Source organism: Eleginops maclovinus, chromosome 10 (assembly GCF_036324505.1).
Source record: "Eleginops maclovinus isolate JMC-PN-2008 ecotype Puerto Natales chromosome 10, JC_Emac_rtc_rv5, whole genome shotgun sequence".
NCBI classification, from domain to species: domain Eukaryota; kingdom Metazoa; phylum Chordata; class Actinopteri; order Perciformes; family Eleginopidae; genus Eleginops; species Eleginops maclovinus.
In genome coordinates, this window is record NC_086358.1 from 4538114 (window position 1) to 4564699 (window position 26586).

At 39.3% G+C, this 26586-nt stretch overlaps 1 protein-coding gene across 2 annotated transcripts; it reads left to right on the top strand.

Moving 5' to 3' along the window:
* The first annotated feature begins 448 nt into the window (after positions 1-448).
* baiap2l1a (BAR/IMD domain containing adaptor protein 2 like 1a) lies at positions 449-25853 on the top strand. 2 transcript variants are annotated; one of them, XM_063893594.1, is made up of 14 exons: positions 449-682; positions 2742-2817; positions 2962-3048; positions 12182-12243; positions 13457-13528; positions 14228-14362; positions 17500-17652; positions 17744-17887; positions 18382-18505; positions 18713-18926; positions 20970-21029; positions 21116-21260; positions 23901-23941; positions 24059-25853. In XM_063893594.1, the coding sequence occupies exons 1-14, from the start codon at positions 632-634 to the stop codon at positions 24129-24131; spliced, it is 1437 nt and encodes a 478-aa protein (XP_063749664.1). In that variant the 5' UTR covers positions 449-631; the 3' UTR covers positions 24132-25853. The 2 variants fall into 2 exon arrangements, with proteins under 2 accessions (XP_063749664.1, XP_063749665.1); XM_063893595.1 differs by lacking the exon at positions 23901-23941.
* The last annotated feature ends 733 nt before the right edge of the window (positions 25854-26586 follow it).

The following is a 26586-nucleotide window of genomic DNA, read 5'->3' on the forward strand; positions in this document are numbered from 1 at the left end:
ATGAAACAAGTTGTTTAAAAAATCCAATATTTGTATGGCTTCACCTTTGAAGGGTGTCCCGTTTTTCTTTTGAAAACTAATCAACATCATACCAAAATGAGTACATGATGAGCGATAGCGTAAATTACACACTGTTTGTTAATATAAATTAAAGAAATGACAAGTATAGTTCATATCAATTTTACATCTATCTTGTGTGAATGAAACCTCCTTAACTTTATTACTGGGGAACATAAACTGCCAGCTAGCCATATTTCTGTCCAAACTGATCCCTTCTCAAAGTGAAACCCCGGAGAATCTCTCTGAGGACATGGTTACACTTTGGACGTGATAGCTAAAGTATTTATTTGAGCATTTATTATCACACAGGGACATTAATCTGTATATCACCTATCGTGACGTCACGGGGCCCTCCCTCGCGCTCCTCCTCCTCGCGGGGAAGTCTCTCCGGTGAGTCACCCTGTCAGTCAGTCCGTCTGTCCCCGGCTGCTCAGCGTCTCTCTGCCCGCATGCACCGAGCAGGACCGGCTGCTGTGGGATATATTTCTCGGAGTGAACACCTGGATTACTAACAACAAAGTATTTTATATTTGCTTTCATTTTTTATTATCATACCGACAAACCTGCCACCATGTCTCGCGTTCCGGATGATGTGAGCAAGCTTACAGAGAGCACTTACAAGGTAAGTCCTTAAACAAATTTAAGGAGAAGTAATCAATCGTTGATCGATGGATGCTTTGTTGGGGATCAGGATCAGAAACAGGTTTATTGCCAGAGGTGGGAGAAGTACTCAGATCTTGTACTTCAGTAAAGAAGTACCAAAGTGAAGTGATACTCTGAAGTAAAAGTCTTGCAATCAAAATCTCATTCAAGTGAAAGTACAAAAGTATTAGCATCAAAATAAACTTAAAGTACCAAAAGTCAAAGTACTCCACCTAAAAATCATAAATATATTCTATTTTTTAATATAATTATTGATATGTTTATCAAAGCTGGTAAAGGTGGAACTCATTTCTTATAATTGTGAATTTAATCCACGTTTATCCAAAGTGTTGATCCCATTATGTATCATTAATATAAATCTGCAAGGTAACTGAAGGTACTTCATATATGTAGTGGAGTAAAAGTTCATGATTTAAGTACCTCAAAATTGTACTTAACTACAGTTCTTGTACGTAGTTACTTAACACCACTGAGGTTTACTCATACATGGATTCTTTCTTTGGTGAACCATGGTGCATACTTAAACACAGTAAGATGAAATAAGTCTTTAAAAAGCAAGAATTATTACATTTTATTTAAGTAATAAGAATATTTACAAGAAATATAGATATCAGGTTAATACAACAAGAATATGACAGGTCACAGAAAAATAAAACTAGTGTAGTATAACTAATAATAATTTAAGTGACAAAGCAGAGGAGGCTGAGCGCAGAAGTGGGATATGTGCAAGGTAATGAATGCTAGGGTGAGGGAAATAGATGTATTTATGGCTCGTGTCTGTTGCATTTTCATCCGGACCTCAAATCACAGAGATAACAATACTCAGACTGTTCTTGTTTTTGGGGTGAACTGTATTGGCTTTCTTTCCTTGTATCACCTTTTGTATACACACAACATGACTGAAACTTCCTGTTGTGGCGTACACTGGATATGTGTGTAATCTGATAACAGATTTAAGTCAAACAACAAGGTATTTAAAATTATAAATCATAACACACAGCAAACCACGGTGCAGTAAGCGCCCGTCTCCTGTCTGTCTGACTGTGGTGAGTGAGACAAGAGTTTCTCCCATCAATCGACCGGCTCTAGCTTGTCAATGGACATGAAGTGATTGGATCATTGGTGGTTTGATTAAGGGATTAATCTGGATTTAGTCGTAGATTAACAACACTCACATGTGATCAGCAGGGTAGAGTGTGTCTGGGTGTGTGTTTCCGTCTCCGGTTAAGATAACACCTCTTTAAATCCCCCCAAAAAGAGTCATTTTAAAAGGTTATTTCATGGACAGCTGTAGAATTAGGGTTGATTATTCTTATTTTGGAGTGATATTTCCATCCTGGATTAGCAATGCAAAGTGTGTGTGTGTGTGTGTGTGTGTGTGTGTGTGTGTGTGTGTGTGTGTGTGTGTGTGTGTGTGTGTGTGTGTGTGTGTGTGTGTCTGTGTCTGTGTCTGTGTCTGTGTCTGTGTGTGTGTACAGTGTGCCACAGTTTCAGCTGGGAGAGAGACTGAGAAAAAGAAAACAAGGAACCTGTTTCCATTTTTCTCTCTCTTCCTCCTCTCTTCCTTTCTTCATGTAAAGTCATACCTGCCCCCTTCATTGTCCTATTGAGGGCGTGCCAGGGGAATCGAGACAGGGAGGCTAACAGCACTTGATTGTTGAGGACTTTCAATAGAGAGTTAAGGGGGGGGGTTAAGGGAAGGGAGAGGGATGAGGTTCATGCTGCAAATAGCTGCAACTTTTGTGTGGGACTTCGCTCTTTTGAGTTATAAAAGCATACGTGAGGGGTCAAGTTAAAGATTGAAAGTTATATTGTTCTCTCACATGTCGATATTTATAGAGCGACAGCACAAACACTTACTCCCACTCCTTCAAAAAACAGTTGTATAATTCTCTGCAGGAGTTTCTTTCTTGTGAAGGAAATTAGAGATGTTTGTAAAGAAAATAGTTGGTATTATTTAGATCAGGAAATAGAAGAGTTGTTTCTCAATAACCTTTCATCTTTGCTCTTTGTCCCAGAATGTGATGGAGCAGTTCAACCCAGGCCTGAGGAATCTTGTCACCCTCGGGAAGAACTATGAGAAATCAGTGACAGGTAAACACAGCGTTTAATGTGACCTCAACTTACATAGTTTCTCCACTTATCAAGGTTTGAATAAAGTTTTACCAGAGCACAAAATGATCCAGCAACATTCCCAGGCAGTAACACGATGATGTTTGTCTGTCTCCCCCTACACAGCGATGACTCTTGCCGGGAAAACCTATTTTGATGCAGTAGCGAAGGTCGGAGAGAATGCAATTGTGTCTCCAGTCTCCAGAGAGCTCGGTGAGTTTCATGCGAGTCCAGGTTTGAATCCACCTCCAGAGGGTGAACTCTCAAGGGGGGCGTGCCTGATGTCGGTGTTTAAATGGATCTGTGATGAAGATACAGCCTGATAAGACAATGATTCATCGCTTTCTTTTCTGTTAAAATGCACTTAAAGTTACAATCTCTGTTTCAATTTCGCCTTCATGGCACCTGTGGTGATCAGCTGTGATTGCAGGTGTGTTTTTTGGATCTTTGGAAAGGAGAAATATTGTCGCTTGTGAATTTAACTGTATCTTTTTCCTTGGATTTGCACGTTTTTCCCCCACTGTAGTCATCTGTGTTTTAAGCAACACTAGCATAAATCGTCTGAATCTCTGTGGAGGCAACCAAATCTGCCAACCATCTCCTCTAAAGCTCACTGAGATATGATTCATTTGTTTATACTATACTCAAAAGAAGTCAAATAAAAGTGAAGTGAGGATGCAAGGGTTATTTTCTTGGCTAAGCTAACTTCCTGTAGCCTAATACATATTGTACTTAAACAAGATTGGTCTCCTCATTCAACACTTTGCAAGAAACTGAGCAAGTGTATCTCCCAAAATGTTCATACTGATAATGCTAGCTGGACACCATCAACATCCTGCTCCAATGCAACTTCATCACGGTGACATATATTTGACAGCCTGCAGACATCATCAGAGTTAATTACATTCACATCTGGATAAGACATTGATTGAACCCTTTGTAACACACTAGCAGCGGAAACGCATTACTCAGATTGAAGTGCTTCTGCTATCTCTTCTCTCCGGCTGCCATTAAGCTTGTTTTTTTATTCATCCTGTGAGCCATTTCCAATTATTCTATTAGTGCTAAAATTTGGAGCTGGCGTGCTTTTTTCAGAGCTCCGTAATCAGTGCTATTATTCATCATGTCGTTTTTATTTTTTTGTTTATGCTGCTGCGTCACTCCCTAATGCAGGGGTTAACAAATTGGCATACTCTATCTCAGGTTGATGAAACACGCAGCAGGGAAAGGGAATAAATAATGCCCTGTTGTTCAGCCCTCGGCCTTTTAATGGAACATTGTGATCACGGTGACGATTAGGTGTGAAACAAATTTTTCTTTTTATAGATGGCATTTGCATTGGAAACAAAAATTATTAAAATGTCAGTTTATGTGAGGTGATTTTCACAAAGCTGCCACTGTGTGAAAGAGACACGACCAGGCATCAAATCTAAACATAAGAGCAGTGTCTGGAAATGAAACTATGAATACATGCAAAAAAGATTTCATACTACCTCATTATACAACTTTAAAAAACCAAAATGTTAAACTGAGGGTTTCATAAACAAATACACAAGTAAGACAGGTGGGAAAGATGTACTGTATACAGTGTAGTTCCCCCAGCTGCAAGCTAGTGAAACCATCTCAAAACTACGCTATGACGCAATGTTGGTCGGGTTTGTAGGGCCGCACCTGTCAGCTAACAATGCAGCTACATCACCTCTTCATAAAATATTATGTTCAAGTTACACGGTGCGCTGGGAACATTTTCACTGCATACCAAAAACAATTGGGTGAAAGAACCTTTAGAAAGAGCTAGTTGCAATGCTCCGTCATCTTGACTTGTGATTCCACAAATATATAACATACATGAAATCCACATGTTATTGCTCACATACATACAATACTCCTTTCCCTCCAAGTCTTGGCAAATTATACGTAAACACAGACATTAATTTAATTTCTCTGACCTTTCCCTGGGTAGTCGGTACAGACAGGTATGCTTACAAATCCGAAACAGGTGCTAGTTAAAAATAATAATAGGAAAGTGAGCTTTTTAACGTTGATCCTGGCATATGTGCAACTTTAGCACATTTAAATAGAAGAATTCCACTTTAAAGACCAGACAAAACTGTTGATTTGGTAAAAAAAAAAAGGTGTGTTTATAGGGAGAGAAGTGATTATTAAGAACCCTAATAATAAAAAGCAATGCCACCACTAACAAGGCTGTTAAAGGCACATTAAGTCTGAGCCCCTAGCTCGGCAGTCATTCCTTGAGTGCCTGAGACAACGAGACTGTGTGAATTCTCTCATTGCAGCGAGCAGAGTAGCAAACACGCTGAACAAACAGAAAGACAGAGGAGAGTAGTCTTCCCACCACTGATCCTCCTCATCCCCTGTTCCTCCATCTGCCTCACTGAAAATCCCACCGCTTTGCTGTCTGTTAGGAGGCTCACACTGAATGGAAATAGACAAACATTCACTTTTTTCAAAGGTAGATGTATGTAATAGAACAAAAGACCTAAGACAGAGTTAAACAATGACAGACACTTTTAAGAGAGGTTGGCTTTCTTGTAAAAGCTTCTGCAGGATTTACGGTATCTTATTATTGCCTGAAGATAATCTTAAATCACTCACTGTATTTTTGAAGGCTAGAGTTAAGAATAATTTCATTTAAACTGCAAAACTGTTGAGAAAGACAGACAAAAGTGTTTTGTTTTGTAATGATTCAATCTCAGCTGCAGACACCCATATGGATTTTTTTCTCTAAAGTTGTTTTGTGTACTTCCCGCTGTAAATGGTATGGCGTTAAAAGCATTTGCGTCACTGTGGTTGGCAGGCATTTGCAGAAAGTTACCTGAGGCTTTTACTTCATACCGCACGGCTCCTTTTTCCGTGACAACAGTTTGTCCACATTTTCTCTTGCAAAATTGATGCTGTAATAGAGGTGAAGGTGTAGGAAACTTCACAACTGCTTGAAGACACAGATGAGTGAAAACCTGTGCTGGTTAAACTCCCTTTTCTTGACTTGAAAGAACAACAACATTCATTTAGGAAGAATTGTAACTCTATCAGCTAGTGACTTGCAGATTTATTCATGAAAGCCATCTTTTTGATTTAAATCAGCTGATTGTTCCAGCTTTTCTATTTTAGAACATTTGGGCTACTAATACTGCTAACTGCTACCACTTGCGTATCCCAACAACATGACCATTTATTCTAATATTACCTTCAAGTTGTTTGTCCAAGAAGGAATGACATGCATCCCTTTCTTACAAAATAAAAGTTTAAATGATAGATTGATGGTTTATAATGTTGGCTCACGCACTGTATAAGAATAGCTAACGGTGGCTAATGTTAGCTAAGATACATAGCTGTTTAACCATAGCTAATGGTGGCTAATGTTAGCTAAGATAAAATGCTGTTTAACCATAGCTAATGGTGGCTAATGTTAGCTTCGATAAAATGCTGTTTAACCATAGCTAATGGTGGCTAATGTTAGCTAAGATACATTGCTTTGTAACCATAGCTAATAATGGCTTATGTTAGCTAACGTATGTAGCTTTGTAACCATAGAGATGCTAGTTTTAGCTAATATGAGAAAGATATAGCTGTGTATTTGCTGGCTATTTACTTGTGCTATTGAAAGCTACATGTTAGCATTTTTACTTTTAAGACTACTTTCAGCGTGCATTTTTGTTTTGAAAATGTAGGTAGTATCTAGATTGTATCCCTCATTTGCAAAAAGCTCTTGCACTTGTCTCCTAACCCTAACCATCTTGTGTGACCAAAGTTAAGCAAAAGTTGCCACTTTTAAGCTTCTACTTTCCTAGAGTTCACATGAGTTACGCTTGACATCAGTAAATAGCTTTCTTTTGTTGTCATTCACCTTTCTAATGCATTGGCATGGCAGCAGTGCTGGTGTGCCATTTATCACTCTGTGTACTTTAAAGTCATAGTTTTCAGTGGGCGTACAATTAGAAACTTCCTGTGCATTAGGGCATGGCTGGACTCCACAGGGAGTTGCCATTCCACTCTGAAAAGCAGCAGGTATTTAGGGACTGAAATGTTACAGGAGAAAGAATAGCACCATCCCCACCCCTTCCACCTTTTCTCTACGCCTCAGTAGAAATAGTTTTTTGAAATATTGAAGTACCCTGTCAGCGTGTGAAAAATGGTAATGTCTGACGGAGCAGTCTTTTTCTCCCAAAAGATGTGGATTCAGAACTGGGAGACCGCTGATTTGTTTATGATATTTTTCAAACATCTGCTATTTTCTGGGACTGTTTTTCTCTCTAGACACAACACACAGTATTGCCTGCATCATCAGAACATGATGGGTAATTTATCTTTCATTGCATAGTCAACATCACCAGCGGCTTCGGGGACCCTTAAATGGTTCCCAGAAGTCATTAAACACGTCCAATAATCGTTCTTTCTGCATTATATTTTGTGTCTGAGAACAATCCGGAGCAGACGTATTTGTTTTGGCTCCGAGAAAGCTTTCAAAGTTATTATGAGGACATATGAAGCTTTAAATCCTTGAACAAGTGGAACTAAAGGTTTGACATTGTGGGATATATTTGTTTTCTACCAACAGTAAGATGATTAGATTGATTACACGCTCATATCTGCATGTTCAATGTGTGAGGCCCCAGGCAGGATACAGTTAGCTTAGCTTAGCATTAAGACTGGAAGTACGGGGAAATGGCTTGTTTGGGGTTGTCCAAAGGTTAAAAAAATCATCACCTATGAATTGTTATATTAATTCTTATTAATTTAACCTTTTTTCAATTGTTGTTACTTACTGGCTAAGCTGTGGCCTCCTTTTTCTAGTCACTATGCTACGATAAGCTAACGGTCTCCAGGCACATACATTTCGTACGCAAGCCAAATAGCCACAATCATAGTAAACCATTACTTTAAACCCCTAACCCTAAATAAGTGGTATTGCTCATGGTAGAAATATTGCCAGATGATATCCATACATGTTGGTGCCACTGAAATATCAACATTGTTTTCCCAAACCAGCCATAAAACTGTTGAAAATAAATAACAAAGGGGAGAGTGAAGGTTGTTTTCAAAGAGTCCGCTCATTGTTCAGTCAGTTATGACTTGTTCTGTCACACTCCACAGATTTCTAATGATCCCAAAGCTCAAACAGCCTCCTTCTTCATCCACTATTAAACTACTTGCTCCCCGGTTTACTGTGAGTTTCCTCCAACGGACCTCTAAACAGACCCGAGACCCACTTACCGTTCAATAAACCATGACGTTGGAGCATCTAAAACCCGTCACACTTCTCATTACTACTTACTTCTTCATTATCCCGATTGAACCTGTCCTCAGCTGATATATTTCAACCAATGGAGAAAATCACTGTCTAGAAAACGTTATTTTTCACATAAACAATAAAACGCACACATGCAGAGTTTAAGGTTATCCGAGGTTGCTTTCAGTGTGCGGCATTAAGTATAAATAGATTTATTGTTGATGCTCGCGGCTGCAGGTACTTTTTATGTGTTGTAGGATAATAAATAATGTTATGTGCTGTGTGTGATGGCAGGTCATCCCTCTGTGTTAAAGATGCTGTCACAGCTATTGATCTACAGCAAACACATGCTGAATGTCATCACTGAACAATAATGAATGCATACTAACCAAATAAGGTCACTTTTCATCATCATTACGGTGATGATCTATAATCAAGTTGACATCTTTGATTTGTAATAATGACTGCGGCTTTCCCTCCAAAGGGCAATAACTATTACGTTATTTATTTGCATGTATGCCTATGCAATTGTTGTTTTATAAACTTCCGAGCTTTTGATTATATCACAGCATTTAACAAAACATCTCAAGAGAAATTTAGGATAGATCTTTTGATCATATCATATCGGTTAAAGGTGTCCTTAGGTCTTTAAGTTCAGGATTTGGTTGGTTTTGTTCGACTCCAACCCCAAAATGATGTTAATAGTGATCCTCCAGGTGACAAAATATTCCTTTACCCCACAACAAATGACAGACAAGTTACTCATGTCTGAAATCTTCCAGAGCAGCCAGAGTCCAGACTAATTTAGTATCGATTACAGTGACGGCATCATGATAACAGGAAGGGTGTAGATCCTCTATGGCAACCTCCAAACACTCCCCACCTGCACAAGAATGTGTGTAATTGAGTTTTTGAGTCACGTAAGATATGGCTACAAGTCATCACACACACACACACACACACACACACACACACACACACACACACACACACACACACCAGAAGCCTGCGTGGACACGCCCTGTGATGCTCCTCACCAGTATTGAAATGTTAAAACAAGACGATGACCTAGACTACTGCCAAGTTAAACGTTAACTCAGACGCAGCTTGATGGAGACAATCGAGGAAGGAGGTTGTGAAATAAAGGCGAGCCTGAGGTGCCCGTGTTTGCTCTGCCAACATGATCTTATATGCTACGGCTTCCTTATCTAACTATGATTCGGCCGAGGTTGGCACAAGGCACACCTAGCTCTTTAATGGCCTCACCTGTAGAGAATGTCAAAGGCGTTTCTCTGAGTCCTATCTGCAGTCTTGCAAAAATTCAAATCATTTGTTTATTTCAGCATTTTTTTAGCCTTTGCTGTGAATTTTAAGCCTGAACTTCCGCATGGGACTAAATGGAAATGTAATGTCACTGTTATCTTAAAATGGCACTAAAACATACTACGATAACTTTACCACACAGACCTCTTTTAAGGTAAAAAACTAACAATCCCAAACCTTAAATCATAAGGTCCCCCTAGATAAATGAATGGACTCATACTTTTAAAGAGCTTTCTTGAAATAATGCACTATTTTTATTTTTCTACCAATAATATGTAAGACAACTCCCATCAAGTTTGTGTGAAGATATAGAATTCTGTTCAGTTCCCATACATCGGATCGTACATGTGTTGATTACATAGGTCAAAGTTCATGGAGCTACAGTATCAGACCCATAGGATGAATGTGAGCATTGCATTTGGAAGTGGAGGAGAGAAAGGCAAAGTGTTCGTATTCATTAGACGTGAGTGAATCATGGCGAGGATTATACAGTGTTGTTTTCTCAGCCCCGTGCAATCCTGCATAGAAATGCATGGGAGCCCGGTGCTGTATGTATGAAATCATCAAGACTAGATTAGATTATCGTGGTACTTAAAAACCCTCAAAAGAGAACAAATGGCCTGCAGCAGATGGAGATAGGAGATTAGATACACTGAGATAAAAGCTGTCTTGGTGATGAACTTGAATGGTAATCCAGTAGATGCTAAAAAGAACCCTATGTAAAGCTTTTCTTATTCACACCTTAACCAGAGAGAATCTATTTGTGTGCTTTTAACGCCTTTCACACATTATGATTATGGAGGGAAAGTATACAAGCATTAGTGTTTGACTTTTTTTACACCACAGGTCTGGGCCTCTCTCTCTCTCATGTGACACGCTCATGATTCCCCGTCTGGTACATACCGAGCTGCGATAACAATCTGCTCTCCTTGCAGCCGGCTTTCACACCTTGTTAACCCCAAAGGTGAAACCTGCAGGTGTACAACCAGCCCTTTGAACCCCGTCCCACCCTTTCTCAGCCCCCCCCCCCCACCCCCTTTTACTCTCAGTTGTTGTGGCTGTACAAACAACCCCCTGAGCGCAGTGCCACCACCCCTCCCTGGCCGGAGCACAAAGGCCGCATTTACCAGTACGTTCTGGTGACCTTCAGAGGGCAATGTTGTTGTAGCTGGATCACAGAAGTGCAGCTCTGTATCAGCAGGTCATTACATTTGTTTGCCCCCTCCCGAGTGGAGGCGTGCACAGGGAGGAATGTCAGGTGTCGGGGCTAATCCTTACCCTTTGAGAAGCTCTGTGAATCATCCTATTAGAGATTGAGGCCGGCCATCAACATTGACCTGGACAGATCATATGGGTTTTTCTCCATAAATTGGAAATCCAGGGTTAAGCCATTTAAGTAGGTTAGACCAACCACCTATCATTAAGTTAATCCCCAGATCAAATGCATTTTAAAAGTACTTGAAGTCATTGTTTCATGTGTTAATTGTCAGTCTTTTTGGTGTTTCATATGAAGCAAAACATGTCACACCTGATCTGACAAGAAAAGTGATATCGTATCATATCGTATTGTCTGTTTCATTTAAGAGGATCTGTTATTCTTCTTGGGTTTTCCCTTTCCTGTAGGTTTTTGTGCATGTAAATGGTCTGCAATACCTAAAAAGATTAAACTGGGCTCTGGTTTCAGACAGAGGGTGAAAAGAGCCGCTGCAGCACAGGCAGTATGAGAAAAATAAAGAGCTTTTTGAACATTAAAGCATGGAGACATGTCCCAGTGGAGGCAGAAATCCCAAATATGAACCTGAAAATGAGCATTATAGGGCCCCTTTAAAGCCCCACACCTATGTTTTCTTTACTTTCTTCACAAGATGTTGAAACTCTGTCAGGTTGTTGCCCTTTTCCCCGTTCACTGTGATACTGTTATGTGATGTCCCACACTGTATTTTACAGGGTATGACAGAACAGCTTGTCCTATAGTAAACCTTGAGTCTAGATTTCACCCCATTGTGATGTAGGTAGCTCTATAAACTGCTACAATTGTCCACTGGTGTTTACAGTATTGACTCATTCCCATTGTCTCATGTCATATGCTGCTCTATCTATGCCGTGGCCAGTGTGTGTGAATGGAGACTGTTCTGTATCTGACCACACAATACCAGAACGTTTCATGCAGATTACTTATTGACAGCTGTTCAAATATTGAAGGGAGACAAGTCATGTGTAAAATATGGGCTGTTAAGATGAAAGCCGTATTAATTAATAGTTTGTAAAGGAAATTTCCAGAGTGTTTAGGATTGATTGTGCTTTTTTACCAATTGTATCAGCTCCTGAATCAACAACTTGTTAAACATTGATTTTTTTTACGTGTGGTTTATATTTTCCAAATGTCCTCCTTACATCCCTTAAAGGAAATTATAGGCAAAAGTACTTCTTTGCCAAGAGTTGTACAAAAAAAGAAATGAAAGATACAAACAGCAAATTAGCTTAGCTTAGCACACTGACTGGAAACATGGGGGAACAGCTAGCCTGGCTTGGTGTTTCTGTTAACCCAATCACGTACTGTACCAGCATTCCCAAAGCTCATATATTATATCTTGATCTGTTCAGAGATGTGCAACACAACACATTCTAGTTCAACACACTACCTAAATTGGTACTCCTCTTCTTTTCTAACCCACAACAAGAAATCTAATTATGTATTTCCCCAAAAAATAGCTTGTAACTCTGGTCTTTATAATGATCTTTGACTAAAAGTTGTCCCTGATGTCTTTCTAGGTGTGGTTCTGATGGAGATCTCTGATGCTCACAGGAAGGTCTTCAGTGAACTGGACGAGAACGTGAGTAGCCTTAAAATGTTTAGTGATATTTGTATTTCCTTTACATCAGTGAATCCCGTGAAAATACCAAAACCAACTTTGAATTCCTCCTAAAAATAACTACTTCCTGTGGAGCCAAAACCTCTCTTATTCATCTTCGTCCTCCCTGCCATTGACACCCATTGTTTTCCCATTAAATATGAACAACACATGAATGAGATGCACTGATACTGGATTGACATGTTCCTCCATGGGCTAAGTAGCTCATTTTACACAGTTTACTAATCTTTGAGCAGTGTTTGGTAAACACTACAGCAAGTTTTTAGAAACTCTTTAGCATTTATTTTTCATGGGAGGATGTATTTGTGACCAGTTTTGAAAATATTCAAGTAGGATTAAATGGTCTTCAGGGAAGAGCAACATATAGAGAAGAGAAGGCATACAGACAAATAGCTTTCAGTCTTTTTAATGGGATTTGTTGTCAAAATGAACAACATGTTTTATTTTAAATGACACCATTTGTTCTCACAGCTCTTTAAGCTGTACCCTATATCTTTCCTCTATTCTGTCTGCTCCAGATCAAAAAGAATAAAGGCAAAGAGAGACTAAATATTTCCTGTGTTGTAATTATGTCATCAAAATAATTACAAGTCACCTGCAGTGACCACTTGTCATTCCCACAAGTACCCTCAGGCCGCCATCGCTCATTTTACCTTCGCATAATAGACTGAGATTATCCATTTTCTACGCAGTTCGTTCTGGACGCAGAACCTCTGTGACCTTTTGGAGCTCATTTTTTACATTTTTTGAGAGTAAGTCTGACAAGAGTGGAAAAAGCACAGAATCATTCCTGACCCTGCTGCCTCGGGCTGAAACGCTTCAGATATCAGCTGGTGACAAGAACTAAATTGAAGTCAAGTGTCACCGACTGGAACACGAAACTCAGTCTGACGCAAGAAAGGGTTTCAGGAAGAAAAAAAAAAGCACAATCCCCTAAAAACGATCTGTTTGCATGAAAAACGGCTTGGACTTATTTGGGAAAAGCTGTAAATCTTTAACCACGACAAGCTGATAACACATCCTTCATGGGTGAAATCTCATGCTCTCAGAATCTATCATCGGGCGATAATATTTCCATTCAGCAATGTGTCTGAACTGTACACTGTGTTTAGAACAGCTATAGCATGATGTGTGTCGTAATGAATTTAAGGTGTGTGCTTTCTTCTCTCTGCAGTTCAAGAGGTTCCACAGAGAGATCATCATCGAGCTGGAGAAGAAGACAGAGATGGATGTGAAGTACATGAATGTAAGTCATAGAGCCATCACTTACAAACATATCTTATTGTCACTTTACTATATAATCCCCCTGTTTATGACTATGATTATGCATATGAATATTATTTATTTTGAAGTTTTAATAATTATTTAGGCTTTTAAATAAGTATAACTATTTTTCTCTTTTTAATGGTATTATTATTATTATTATTTTATTTTTTAATGTAATATTATTATTATTATTATTTTATTTTATTTTTTAATGTAATATTATTATTATTATTATTTTATTTTTTAATGTAATATTATTAATATTATTATTATTATTTTATTTTTTTAATGTAATATTATTAATATTATTATTATTATTTATTTCTTTTTTAATGTAATATTATTAATATTATTATTATTTGAAATTATACATTTGTTTATTACTACATTATTTATCTTTTTATTTTTTCATTAACATAAAAACCTGCTTTTGGATAAATTAAGGGATGTTTCCTTGTTTTGTTTGACTTATACTGTCTTTAAAGATTTTTATTTAATTTTATTTAGAGCAAAATACATGCATGGACAAACCAAGTCATGAATAAAAGTACTTCATAGAATTAAGAAACAAAAAGTAAAAACATATTTCAGGATTGCAGAGCCTCTAGAATAAGATTTTCTGCTCACCAGTTCCTTCCTTCACTTGTCTCATGCCTCTCTTTTCAAACACCTCCTTTAGGCCACCTTCAAGCGCTATCAGTCGGAGCACAAGGTGAAGCTGGACTCTCTGGAGCGCTCGCAGACAGAACTGAAGAAGCTCAAGAGGAAAAGCCAGGGCAAGCAATCCTCCAAGTATGAGATCAAAACAAATGAGGTGAGACTGATAAACCGAGCCCAAACCAAAGTACATTTACTTTCACTACTTCATGCTACATATGCTTTTATTCCACTATCTTTATTTAACAGTCAGGTACTGTGCTGTGGTCAATTCTAAGCAACTTTTACTTAAGTACTTGGGTAGTTTTGGGTTATACTTACTCAGAGTATTTCTACACTGTAGATTTTCTGCTTTTGCTTGAGTAAATGCTCCAAGTTCTTCTTCCACCACTGTTCAAAGCAAAGCATGTCTGATACTTCTGCATTGCATGGCTTTCCAAGCACAGTGCTGTTGCATGCTTATGCTGTGATGCCAGCGAAACTAATAAGACATATGTGAAATTTATGTGACAGGTTGGGTAGTAGTGGCCAAGAGAGTTGTCATGATAATAGCATACCAGTGCAAAGGAGTGAGAAGGAAGTGTTTCTGAGTTACATTTTGATCTTACATAAGGGCACTGATGAATGACGCCCAAAATATGCGTTCAAACACTTAATACCTTACTATTTTTTTTAGATAGGACAATGGACTAAAAGCATCAAAAGGTGCCACCACGCCTTTGGCTGTTAGCTGAGTCTCTGCTTTTACACGCAACAAGTCGAGACCATTATTCCACGGCTCATTGCGTTCAAATACAGACGAAAGATTGTGTTTTTTATTGAAGGCGTACACACCCAAATGTGAACAAATATACACTTGAATGCTCGCATGAAAGCACCAGAGTGGAATCCATAGTATTGGATGCAGTGATGTGGTTTGAATTACACAAAATATTTACCTTAAGGCTTTATTTCTAGTAACCAAAGATGTTGTCATAGCAAGTCTACAAAATGGACTTGTGTTTTTGTGTTAATATATTACGCAATGAAAGGAATTGCAACATAGAGCTAGTAAGACATATTTAGCTGTTAGGTATTCTCTGCCAACAGAAGATATGAGGAAACCTGAAACCTGAAACCACAAGCTCACGCCAATTTGCAAATGTTGGCTAGCTGACACGCTAAATTAGGATCATTGATAAATTACACCTCAAATGTCATTGTGGGGATGTCTGTAATTTGCCGTTAGCTTAAATATAGCCTCACATAGCTGCTAGCATGGCCGTAGACTCTTTAGCTATATGCTACTTCAAACATTTAGTTTCTTGCATAGAGTACACCATGTCCACTATATACTTACATGCTTAATTTAGAGAATTTCAACATAGTAGTGTTGTATCTGATGAAAAACAGCCCTTGTGCACTTACCAGAAATGATATTTGTCGAATACCTTTGTTAGCTAGCTAGCATTTGCGTTATCATTCTCCGTACCAAATCATTACAGACTGCTAAATTACCCAAATAAACGTAGCAACTGTTGGCTCCTATGCTTCAACAGTATTGTGCTTGGCTAGTTAGTGAAAACGTGTGCCTTAGAACCAGAGACATGCCATGGCTACACCTTCTTTGGCTGTCATTTTGACAAGTTTAGGTGCGCCAAGTAGCCGAATGGTCACTATTGTGGATGGGAAGTGTCCAGCTTTATATATTATATAAGTATATGATCCAGGGTGTCATCCTGCATTGCATGTTATCTTAAGGCCTTGAAGAACATCTCTTTTGCTTGAGTATTGTGCTGTGGGCTGTGACCCTGAGTGTATAGGTTGAAGTGTATACAGATTAAAATGGGTGTTGCTTAATGTCAGGGGTTTAAGTTATGCTTTCCATTACCAACAAGCACATAACACCTCTGACAGCAATTTGGTTTGTAAATCAATAGAGGAACTGCACATTCTGAGTAAACACTCCTGTCTGTAATAATTTATCGACTGTTTTCATTGCTTCCATCAAATTATGAATAGTGTATAACTCTGGTTTTCTTCCAGACAATTATCAAACAGGAAGAGTTGTAGTTTGTTTAGCTGCATCAGAGTCTATCTCCTGTTTGCCTTTCACTTGAATGCCACCTTTTAAAAGACAATCGCACAATGAATCCTCTTATCTGGGGCCCCATCTCTTTCAGAAGTGGCTTTTGCATTATCTGTTGAAACATGACGCCTACAAAATACAAATCAGTTTTCTGAGAAATCGTGTGACGCCGGCTGCCAGTGATGAGTGTCTTTCTGCTCTCCCACCTCTCGCTGAGAGTCTGGCGCACTGTTTGCTGTGAAAATGGGAATTGAAGGGCCTTGATCCAGCGTCTAAAAGACCAGACAGTAGAGGAGGGTCGTTGACCGAGAGACAGGTGGCTTTACTGTCACTATGACAACATGGGAGAATGGACGAGAGGGGATCGGGAGTACAACAAAAAAGATGGAGGAGTGGGTTGAGAAGTCAGTTTTATAAGTCTGGTGTGGTCCAGTGGCCAATCTATCCTGCGTCACAGGCACAATGTTTCTCGGTGGGGAAGGTGTGTCTCTCAGCACACTGATTTGGTTTACTGCTGCGCTAAGATCGATCCATAAGCAGCAGCAGGAGACACAAATAAACTTGCTGTTTAGTGCCTTGATTTGTGAGTCTGACTGGAGCACACACACATTAAGCGGCAGCCGCAGAGATAGCTTTTACTCAGAGAGTGTTTCACTGGCGACGGTGATAAAGCTGCACATTCCTCCCTACTGAATCACCTGTGGCTCGCCCTGTCGGCCTACTGCAGGGAGAGGTGCTGCCAAAGGAAAAAAAAAAGTATATAAAAGTGAAGTGAAAGTAAATAAATACCAAAGTAAAACAAGAGAAAGTAAAAAACATTGAAATGCTATTTTTGATGTTTTTATTTAATTTTGTTCTATTTCTTTATTTTGTTAATAAAATTTAGTTTATTTATTATTTTATTATTACTTTTGAATATTTCCCTGTAGTTTATATTTATCCACATTTTTCTTTTACCTTTTCTTTTATTATCAGAGAAAATAATAATAAAATAATAAATATTTGTTTAATATTTATTAATTTTCTTTTCACTCATTCCTACTTTTCTACATTTTATTTTTATGTCAATTAATCTTCTTATTATTCATATTTATTCCAATACATTTTCTGTAATTTATGTTTATATTATTAGATTTTTTTCGATTAAATATTTTGAACATATTATGTTCTATTATGATTTCTCTGTTACATTTATGTTTCCTACTGTCTTATGACCCTGTCTGCAGTATGTGGAGACCATCTCGTCGCGCCAGATGGACATGCAGAAGTTCATGGCTGACGGTTGTAGAGAGGCCCTTCTGGAAGAAATGAGACGCTTCTGTTTCCTGGCGGACAAACACTGCGTGTTCTCCGATCAAATCAGCAACTTCCACCAGAAAGTAAGCATGAACACTTTTGGCTAATCTCCCCAAGTCAGATCCCTCCGTTTATGCTCTGCTTAACAACTTATTTTTTCTCTGGTGTTTCCAGGCCAAAGACATGCTGTCTATTAAGCTTCCCAGCTGGCAGGAGAAGTGCAGCGACATCACCAAGGTGCCAGACAAGGTGACCAACATGATAGAGGAGCTGTCCAGCACTCCAGAACAATCGCCGCTGGTTGAACGCTACAACAGGGTAAGAATTAGCTGCTTGTGTATGTAAACGTGGTCTATGACACATTTATCTTGTACTACGTGTTGCTTTTCCTCACTTAATTTGATACTGATCTCATGTAAGAGGATGTTTATGTGAGCTGTGGATTAAAGCATTCCAAATAGTAAATAACATGGATCAAATGGTGCAGAAAAGAGTGGCCCCTTATCAGATTTCGTTGCTTGTTTTTAATCTTGCAAAGGGGCAGATAAGTGTCAGATTTAGGCTGTTGAAGCTTATCATCACCTTGGTATCAGCCATGGGGAATCCCGAATGTGTTGATCTTGTAAAGTCCACAGTTTGTTTAGCAGATGAGGAGGAGATTCAGTTTAAATTACTGTAATGAGCGTTCAAATTACCTCGATAAGGACTTTAACCGGATCATTTAGAGGAAAAATGTGTGGTAGTTTCCTTATTGCCCTCTCATATTTTGTCCCAAATTGCACCTGCTAATCATGTCCTTCTTTGTCCCTCAGAACAATGTTGGGTCAGGGGTTCCTCCCCCAGCACCGCCACTGAAAGCACACACCAGTCCACTCGCCGACATGTTCAACCAGCAGCCCAGGTTCTCGCTCCCACCCTCTTCAGACCCCATCTCAGGTATGGATCGCTAGCTGCTCTTTAGCTTAGCTTAGCATTAAGACTTGAAACAAAGACATTGTTATTTCTTGGATTTGCACTTGTTTTGGAAGTTTCATTGTCTGTAGTTGTCAGTCTTTTATTTGTTTTTCGGCACATAAGGAGACAATGGAAAGTAACAGCGCTCTGAAAGACCTCTTATATAATAACATCTCTTTTCTCCTACAGACCAGAACAGTTTCGGAGAGCTCAGTCTGTCCCGGTCCACGTCCCAGTCGTCCGGTCTCAACGTGGCCAGGAAGGCCCGGGTGAGGACCATCTTTCCCCACACGGCTGGAAACAACAACACACTCCTCAGCTTCGACGAAGGAGAGATCATCTCCCTGCTCATCCACGAAGAGAAGGACGGCTGGCTGTACGGAGAGCTGGAGAAGACACAGCAGTAGGTTTTATTCTAGGAAATTCAAGTGTTTTTTATTTTCTTTGGTGGTTCCCCTGTATTCATCCCAGCACGTGTGGTTTTAATGGATACGTTTTGTGGTTATATTCTTGGCTTAGTGTCAAAAGATCCCATGAAAAGACCAAAACCTACTTTGGAATAATCCTTCTCACAAGTATTTCTGTGCCAGAGATTACTGACTTATGTCATTAACACACACACTGCAGTTTATTTTAGAATGATGGGACTGGTTGACAGTAATACAAATATGTTGGCATTACCCTTCACATTTTGGAAGCAGGTTAGGTTAAAAGGGTTTTGTTTAGTCTTACACAACTTGTTGTTTCGCCAATAGAATCTAAATTCAACCTTTGGCCCACACAAAAGACGAAGTGTACTTTCGTTCCCACAAATATGCAGCAGTGCTCTCACACACACACACACACACACACACACACACACACACACACACACACACACACACACACATTTGTTTGACATAACTCAGGTGAGCAGTGCTTGTTTCTTGCTTTGTGTGTGTTAATATCAAGCTGTGCTCTGCCTAGAAACAAAGAGTATGTCAGGTATGTTCGACACGACAGTCATAAACTCCCTCTTCTTCTCTCTATTACTCACTCTCTCTCGCCCTGCCTAACAACAACAACACACACACGATGCAAAATGTCCAGGTGCACACTACAAACAAGAGACATCTGCTCTTTTATATTTCCCTCAACGCTGAACACTTAATGGATCATTTTCCTTCACCCTGGCACACGATGATGAGTGACTGAAATTAATATGCGGACTCAAAAAAGCAATCAGGATGAAATCACACCTTTTGAACGACAGCTGTGTCACCTCCAGACGACGGAGAGGGAATAATGTTCCCTGCAAATTCTCTCTTGCTTCTTACTCTCAGGTTCAAACACATTTTGAGTCATTTTTGCTCATCACATCAGCTTGGAAAGTGTTTATATACCCAACTCATGTGTGTATGTGTAACTACAGCTGTACAAATGCATAGAGTAGCCTGGCGTTGCCTGTGTAGTCATCTTCAACCTCACTATTTCAATTAGGACTCATAATTCACGACAAATTATTTCCCCCTTTGAAACAAAATGAAACACTCCTCATCTCCCTGCTGTGCGCGCGTGTGTGTGTGTGCATGTGTGCGTGTTTGTGCGTATGTGTCTCTAAGTGACTTTTTGAATCAAAGTGGTTTAAATGAAGACAGTGGCAGTTTGTCAAGATGATGACATGTTTGTATAAATCACATCACATTCTGTTTCTTAGCAACAAATCCAGCGCACTGGTGTGATCAGCCCTATTTTTCCTCCAGACGTGGCTCTGAGACAACTTGGCGTCTTAGTAAAAAATCTGTCAGAGAATTTGAACCAAAAGAAAACAAATCCATTGCTCACAAATTGGCAAAATCATTTTCAGATTTTCCTCTCTGGGTCTTTTATAGGACTATTTTTATCCAACTAAAATAAATATCAAAAGTTCTGCAACTGGATATATTTCAGTGGTAGGCATTTTTTATATATTATGAAGTATCATGCATCCCAACTAAGCTGAATACAAAAAAAAAATACAAGCGTGTTTCTTTTTAAATGTATTTAATTTAATTTATTTTATTCAGTGTATTCATTTAATTTATTTCAATTTAATTAATTAATTTAAATTATTATTATTGGATTTTTTTAAATTAATTGGAAGGGGACAATTGACGATCATTGCTGTTTTCCACCAAGTAATGGTCATTTACACCAACAGAATTTGGCACATTGCTGCTATTTCTAATCTTCTTTTGGTATTTAAAGTGTTGGGTTTTACTGTAACATTGTGTGAATAGTTTGACATTAAGAAAATGAAGTTATCTACATTATTGCCGGGAGTCAGAGGAGACGATCGATACCTCTCCCACGTTGAAACCTCTCCTATAAAGAGTGGGCGTTTGGTAGCAACGTATTTTTACTGCTGTTTATATGAAGTTCCTTTATGATGATTATGATAGCATGGTGTGTTTGTCTTCCTTATTAGGCGTGGGTGGTTTCCCTCATCCTACTGCAGACCGTACTCTGACCTAGTGATATCAAACAGGTGAGAAAACGTTACGGCACGCTAGGAATCCATCGCGTGTTTTATAGCAGAGGTTTAAAAGCTGATTCTGTTTATGTGATCTGCAGCAATCTGAGCACGCCGGTGCGCAGTCTGAGTGTGTCCAGTCTGCAGGAGCAGGATGAGGAGGAGCCGGTGTTGCTGCCCCCCCCAGACTACAGTGACGACACCCCCTCCGGCCCCGTCGCCTCAACGCCCTCCCCAAAAAGCACGGTCAGTACCAGCAGGCACCCACCTGCTATAAGTAAAGAAACCCTGTTATGCTTTTTGGAGTTTCACCTGTAGTGTGTTACATAGGTTTGTGTGCATGTAGATGGTCTGCAAAGGCTAAAATCCCTGTGTTTGGGGGGGGGGGGGGGGGGGGGGAATTGCAAAGGAGCGAAACTCGTCCCCTGCCTTAAATGCCTCCATTGAACTCCTTTGTTCACCTTCGTAACACTGTGACATTATCATGTAACACAAGCGATGCTATTGGCTAGCGGGGAAAGACTAAGGGGCGGGTCATCTATAAGCATCAACCAATCACAACAGAGCCTGCCAGCTAACCAATCACAGCAGACTGGGCTCTGGTTCCAGACAGAGGGTGAAACAAGGTGATGCGGCACAGGGAGAATGAGAAAAATAAAGAGCTTTTTGAACAATAAAGCATGCCAAGGCACAAAATACAAATATAAAACATGAAAAGGAGCAGTATTTGCATACCTTGTTATTCAGGTTGTGCTGCCATGTTAAAATGTCAGTATAAAGCAGGGCACCACACATGTTCTAGCAAAGGTCTTCTGTTTCCTGATAGGATATATATATTGCCTCCCCTAATTCATCACAGTCTAAAAGGCCACACCAAAAAATGCCGTCACACATTTGTCTAGCTAATTGCGCCTTATCAAATCCGCTTAGTGCACAGTCATCACCTCCACGCCCTTAAAGATGGAGCGCAGCCAGAAACACACCTCAGTGCCTCCAACCAGTTCGGGGAAACATGCTATTTTTGTCATGACGACTACTTCCCATACATGAATATTTGAACTTCAGATGTCATCAAGTTACGGTATTTATCAAAGAAGAAACATGTCACACAGATAGAAAATTCAGATTTTTGTTTTTTAAAAGACATCCGCAAAATGCTCCCAGCCAGGTTTTGCAAGGTTTGTTCAGGAATGGAGAGATTAGAGGAGAGGGAGAGAGTTACATAAAGGCCAAAGGGTAGAGCAACAATCTCATTTTGTGCCTCCACTGTGTCAGCGGACTGAGAATGAACTGGTGGCTATCCAGCCAGTAGAAGACATGCCCGGGCACACTCAATTCTCCCTCATCATCACCTTCCTCGCTGCTCCGTCTGTACTCGGTGTCCTTTGTATCTGCAGCCTCAGGGTTACACCGTGAAGTAAAACACAGTGAGGGTGTGCCTTGCCAACTATAGGAATCACAGTGCTTTTGAATAATTAGTTTACACATTATTTTATAACTTAGCTGTATATTTCCCTGCCTTTTTGAGGGTGTTTTCAGAGAGCTAAATGCTGATCGTGCACTTCAGCTTTGTTGATGTCACTGTGAGGCAAAGGTGAAGGTTTTCACTATTGCTGTTTAGGGCGTTTTTTCCCTGAGTCGAGCCTCTCAGGCAACATTCAAATCCCTTCTCTTTAAACTGTTTTGGCTCTGGTGTAATAGTTAAAAGATAACCTATCATTTAAATGAAAGCCTTTATCTTTTCCCAACCACTTTTCCTGCACTGACTAGGCTACGTAATTATACAACAGTGGATTTTATCTAGTTTTCTTTAGTAAATGATTATCTATGATGGAGTATTTAAGGAAGAAAGAATAGTGTCACATTTCCTTTGTGGACACGGAAATAAAAAGGCAAAGGAGGGACTTTACGCTCAGGAGTGTTTTGAGAGCATTTTATTTTGATTGACTTATGATAGTATTTCTTATCTCTCAATATTTTCATTTATAATCTGACTCAGAGTGTCTGTACGGGAAATAAATAGTAACCTGATGAACCAGGAACTTAGCTAAAGCCCAATGTGGAAGTGTGTTATGTTAGAGCTTATTTGAGGAATGTAACAATTGTTTTTATTAGAAGGTTCTTCCTGAAAGTCTGAATTCAGGGAATAAAAGTCATGTTCAGTGACTCCTGGATGTTGTCTGCTCTCTAAAGGAAGAGTTTAGTAATTAGTAAGGAATGCATTGACATCCATTCCTATCTTATCTCATTACAGGATGTGTATTTATTCCTATAAGCACGATAACAGAAGTAAAATCCCAAATTGAATTCCATTCATTTGACTAAAATAAGTTCCCTCACTTTATGTCCTGCTCTGTGAAATAAGTGATCAAATATTATTTTCAATACTTTTTCTTGTTCTAAAAGGAAACCACATCCCAAACTATACATTGGGTTGACAATAGTTCCTCTGAATTGTATATTTACTGTCGTAGCGTCTCCAAAAATTGTCTAGGCTTCACTTTATAAGATAATATGTATGCTATGGAAGCCCTCGGGAGACATAGCTCAAATATTTATGACCCTGTAAATTCATGGTCACATTGCTCTGTGGAGGATATAAGATTATTATCGTCCTCAGGTGAGAGCCTTTCAAGATTATCCAGATTCCAGACTAGGTGAGGTCTGAGGTTAAGTACGTGTATCTTAAGTACGTGTACATCTGAGCTCTACTGCACTGATTGGGAATGAGGGAGGCGGGAGGGGGGGTAAAACTGTTGATGAAAAATCTTAACAAACCGGTCTGACAACACTGACTTTGAGGGAGGGATGTGTGGTGGTGTGTTTTTAATGTTGTGTCTCTACTGGATCTTTAAGGGTGTCTTCTTCTGTGTTTTTCAACTACAGGTTTCTTTAGTCAATGGGACTGCAAAAGCTCCCTTTCTAGGGTGAGTGACCTAACTCAACTAACACAAACTCACACATTTCCCCTTCATTCAAACTTTGCTTGATGATGAATCTGAAGCTATCAGCATTAATTGTGATTTGTTTTTTTCCATTTGCAGGGGAGGGAATCCATTTGCCACAGTGAAGCTGAGACCAACAGTCACGAATGACAGATCAGCACCACACGTCTAATACACACACACAATAAATGTTCACCGCTGTCATGCCTTTAGGGGAATCGTGCAACATGGGAGCCCAGCGACACACACCGAATAACACCCCAACCCGCCATCTCAGCTGCCTGCATGCTAGTCCCTCTCAGCCCGCTCTATTAAAGGGATCCATTGTTTCTTGGCGTGTGTTTGACTGTGCCGGTGTGCGTTTTACTTTAGCCACAAACAAAAACACCGCAGAATCAGGAGGTCTGCCAAGGTGTTTGGAGTTAAAGTGATAATTCACCCCAAAGTGAAGATTTAGTCTGTGTCTAAATACTAACTTAGTGATTATTTGAATCGTAATTTGGACTGACACATTGTGTGTTTCTGTGGTGACTTCATAAGAAATGCGGCCACAGTTTCTGCAGTTAATTGCTTTTAATGGAAAGCAGTGGCAGTTTGTACCTGCTGTACATTTCATTTTAACAGAGAGTAAACACAATGAACAGTGCATGATGATGAAGCTGATATCATGTGATAAAGTGTATATTTTGCTGATATAAAAATGCACTGGATTACATTGCAGACTACTGATAAAACCCAGAGTGCTATGTAGAGAGGTACAAACTGAATGTACAGTAAATACGTTGGATGGCTATTGCAAGACTCTAAACGGTGCAAAAATGGCATTTAATTTAATTAAATTCTTATGTATTATAACTTCTAACTTGGGAAAAAATGAAAAATAGCAAAAGCTTTAAACACAGACTCTTCCCATAGTACTTAAAACAACGTTTAACCGATGAAAATGGAACTCTGAAAACTAAAATAGTTAACCTTTCAACTTCTAAATTCTCCAGAAACTTGACAGACATTTTATGCATTCATTTCAAACTGACTTCAGGATTGTAAAACAAGGCTGAGATAAAAGCTTATAGACACCAATGGAGTTTCTACAGACATGCTAACAAGGAGATACAAACCTGAATCTTCATTTTGGGGTGAACTGTCCCTTTAGGATGCAAACGAGACGCTCACTGTGTCAGGAGGTCTTTCCAGGCTCAGTCAGAGCAGTGATTTAAATGAAAGGGATCTGAAGGAGAGGATTAGCACTCAGGCTGCTTATACCTGACTTGCCCAAATATATATATATATTGTTATTTTCTGTTTTTATTATAATTATTTTTCGTCTTTCTTATGATGGACACCGGTTGTGAGAATGAAGGGAGAGTGACGTGTTGGGAAATTGTCATTTGAGTGAAGGCACAACAGTTTGTCGCTGTTAATAATGAGAAGGCTATTTATATATACTATGTTTGTATAGGATATTTAAATAAGGAAATGTGTACAGAAGGTTATTCTGTGAAGGCGCCCCTTTAATATCATTTTGAATTGACTGATGGTATGTATTTTAAATTACCTTTTTGATGCAAGGATTATTTTTCACGCCTCACACTGATGTTTAATGTGTACAAATGCACAGTGTAAACAAGATAAAAAATGTACCGTACTGGTAGACATTTGGATTGTATGGATAAAGTGGGTCGTTCAAATCTAAGTATTAACTGTTTTGCGCGGACTTTACGAGAGTGAAAATATATAATGAGAAACTGAACAGTTCATTGATCCTCATTGACCCACTCGCGTGTGTGTAAGTGAACCTGTCATAGTTATCGCCACATGCTTTCTTCAGAGTATACCTTGCCACTGTGTTGACAAATGTAGTCTTTTTTTCTCAATAAAACAGATGGAAATTCAATTGTGACTCCTGTTATGATATGATAAAGGTTGCTTCTTCACAAGGACACTGGGATCAATTGTTATTCATTTTTACTCGTATATGAATATGATATTTTCAAACAGATTGCGGTGGTGGCAAAGTCCATAGGGGCTTGGCCTGGGAACTGGAAGGTCACCAGTTCAAGTCCCCGAAAGACCAAGTGCCACCGTGGTGTCCCTGAGCAAGACACTGGTTACCTACACTGCTCCCCGGGCGCCGTACATAATGGCAGCCCACTGCTCCTAACACTAGGATGGGTCAAATGCAGAGACCACATTTCGTTGTCCTAGTACTTGTACTCTGTGCAATGACAATAAAGTTGAATCTTCTTCAATCTTCATCTTCTTTACACACATTTAAATAAAAGACTACAGAAACAGATTTATCTCAAATTCTTTCGGGCACATGTAACGTAACATTGCACACATTAAGGATAAAGAGCTTCACAAAACAATACTAGCAATAACGAAAAGTTGGAAAGTAGTGGGTCATCAGGGTCAGATTGCACCCTGAAAGACAATTTCATAAGTTACTATTTTATGTTTTAATGAGGCTGTTAAATCTGAGCTTTTTTCCACATTTCACGGTTAACAAGCTGCAGCCAGCTGTGCGAATTCTTAACAAGAACACTTCCAGAGCACTTACTGCACTCTGATGAACTGAAGGAGGCAGCACACTGACACCCAAATGGGCCTTTGTTTTATCATAATTT

What these genes read in the sequence shown, in the direction of transcription:
- baiap2l1a (XM_063893594.1), top strand. Translation starts at nt 632, where the DNA reads ATGTCTCGCGTTCCGGATGATGTGAGCAAGCTTACAGAGAGCACTTAC. An exon ending in TTACAGAGAGCACTTACAAG is followed by an intron (nt 683 to 2,741) that starts GTAAGTCCTTAA and finishes TCTTTGTCCCAG; the next exon opens with AATGTGATGGAGCAGTTCAA. An exon ending in TCAGCAACTTCCACCAGAAA is followed by an intron (nt 17,653 to 17,743) that starts GTAAGCATGAAC and finishes TGGTGTTTCCAG; the next exon opens with GCCAAAGACATGCTGTCTAT.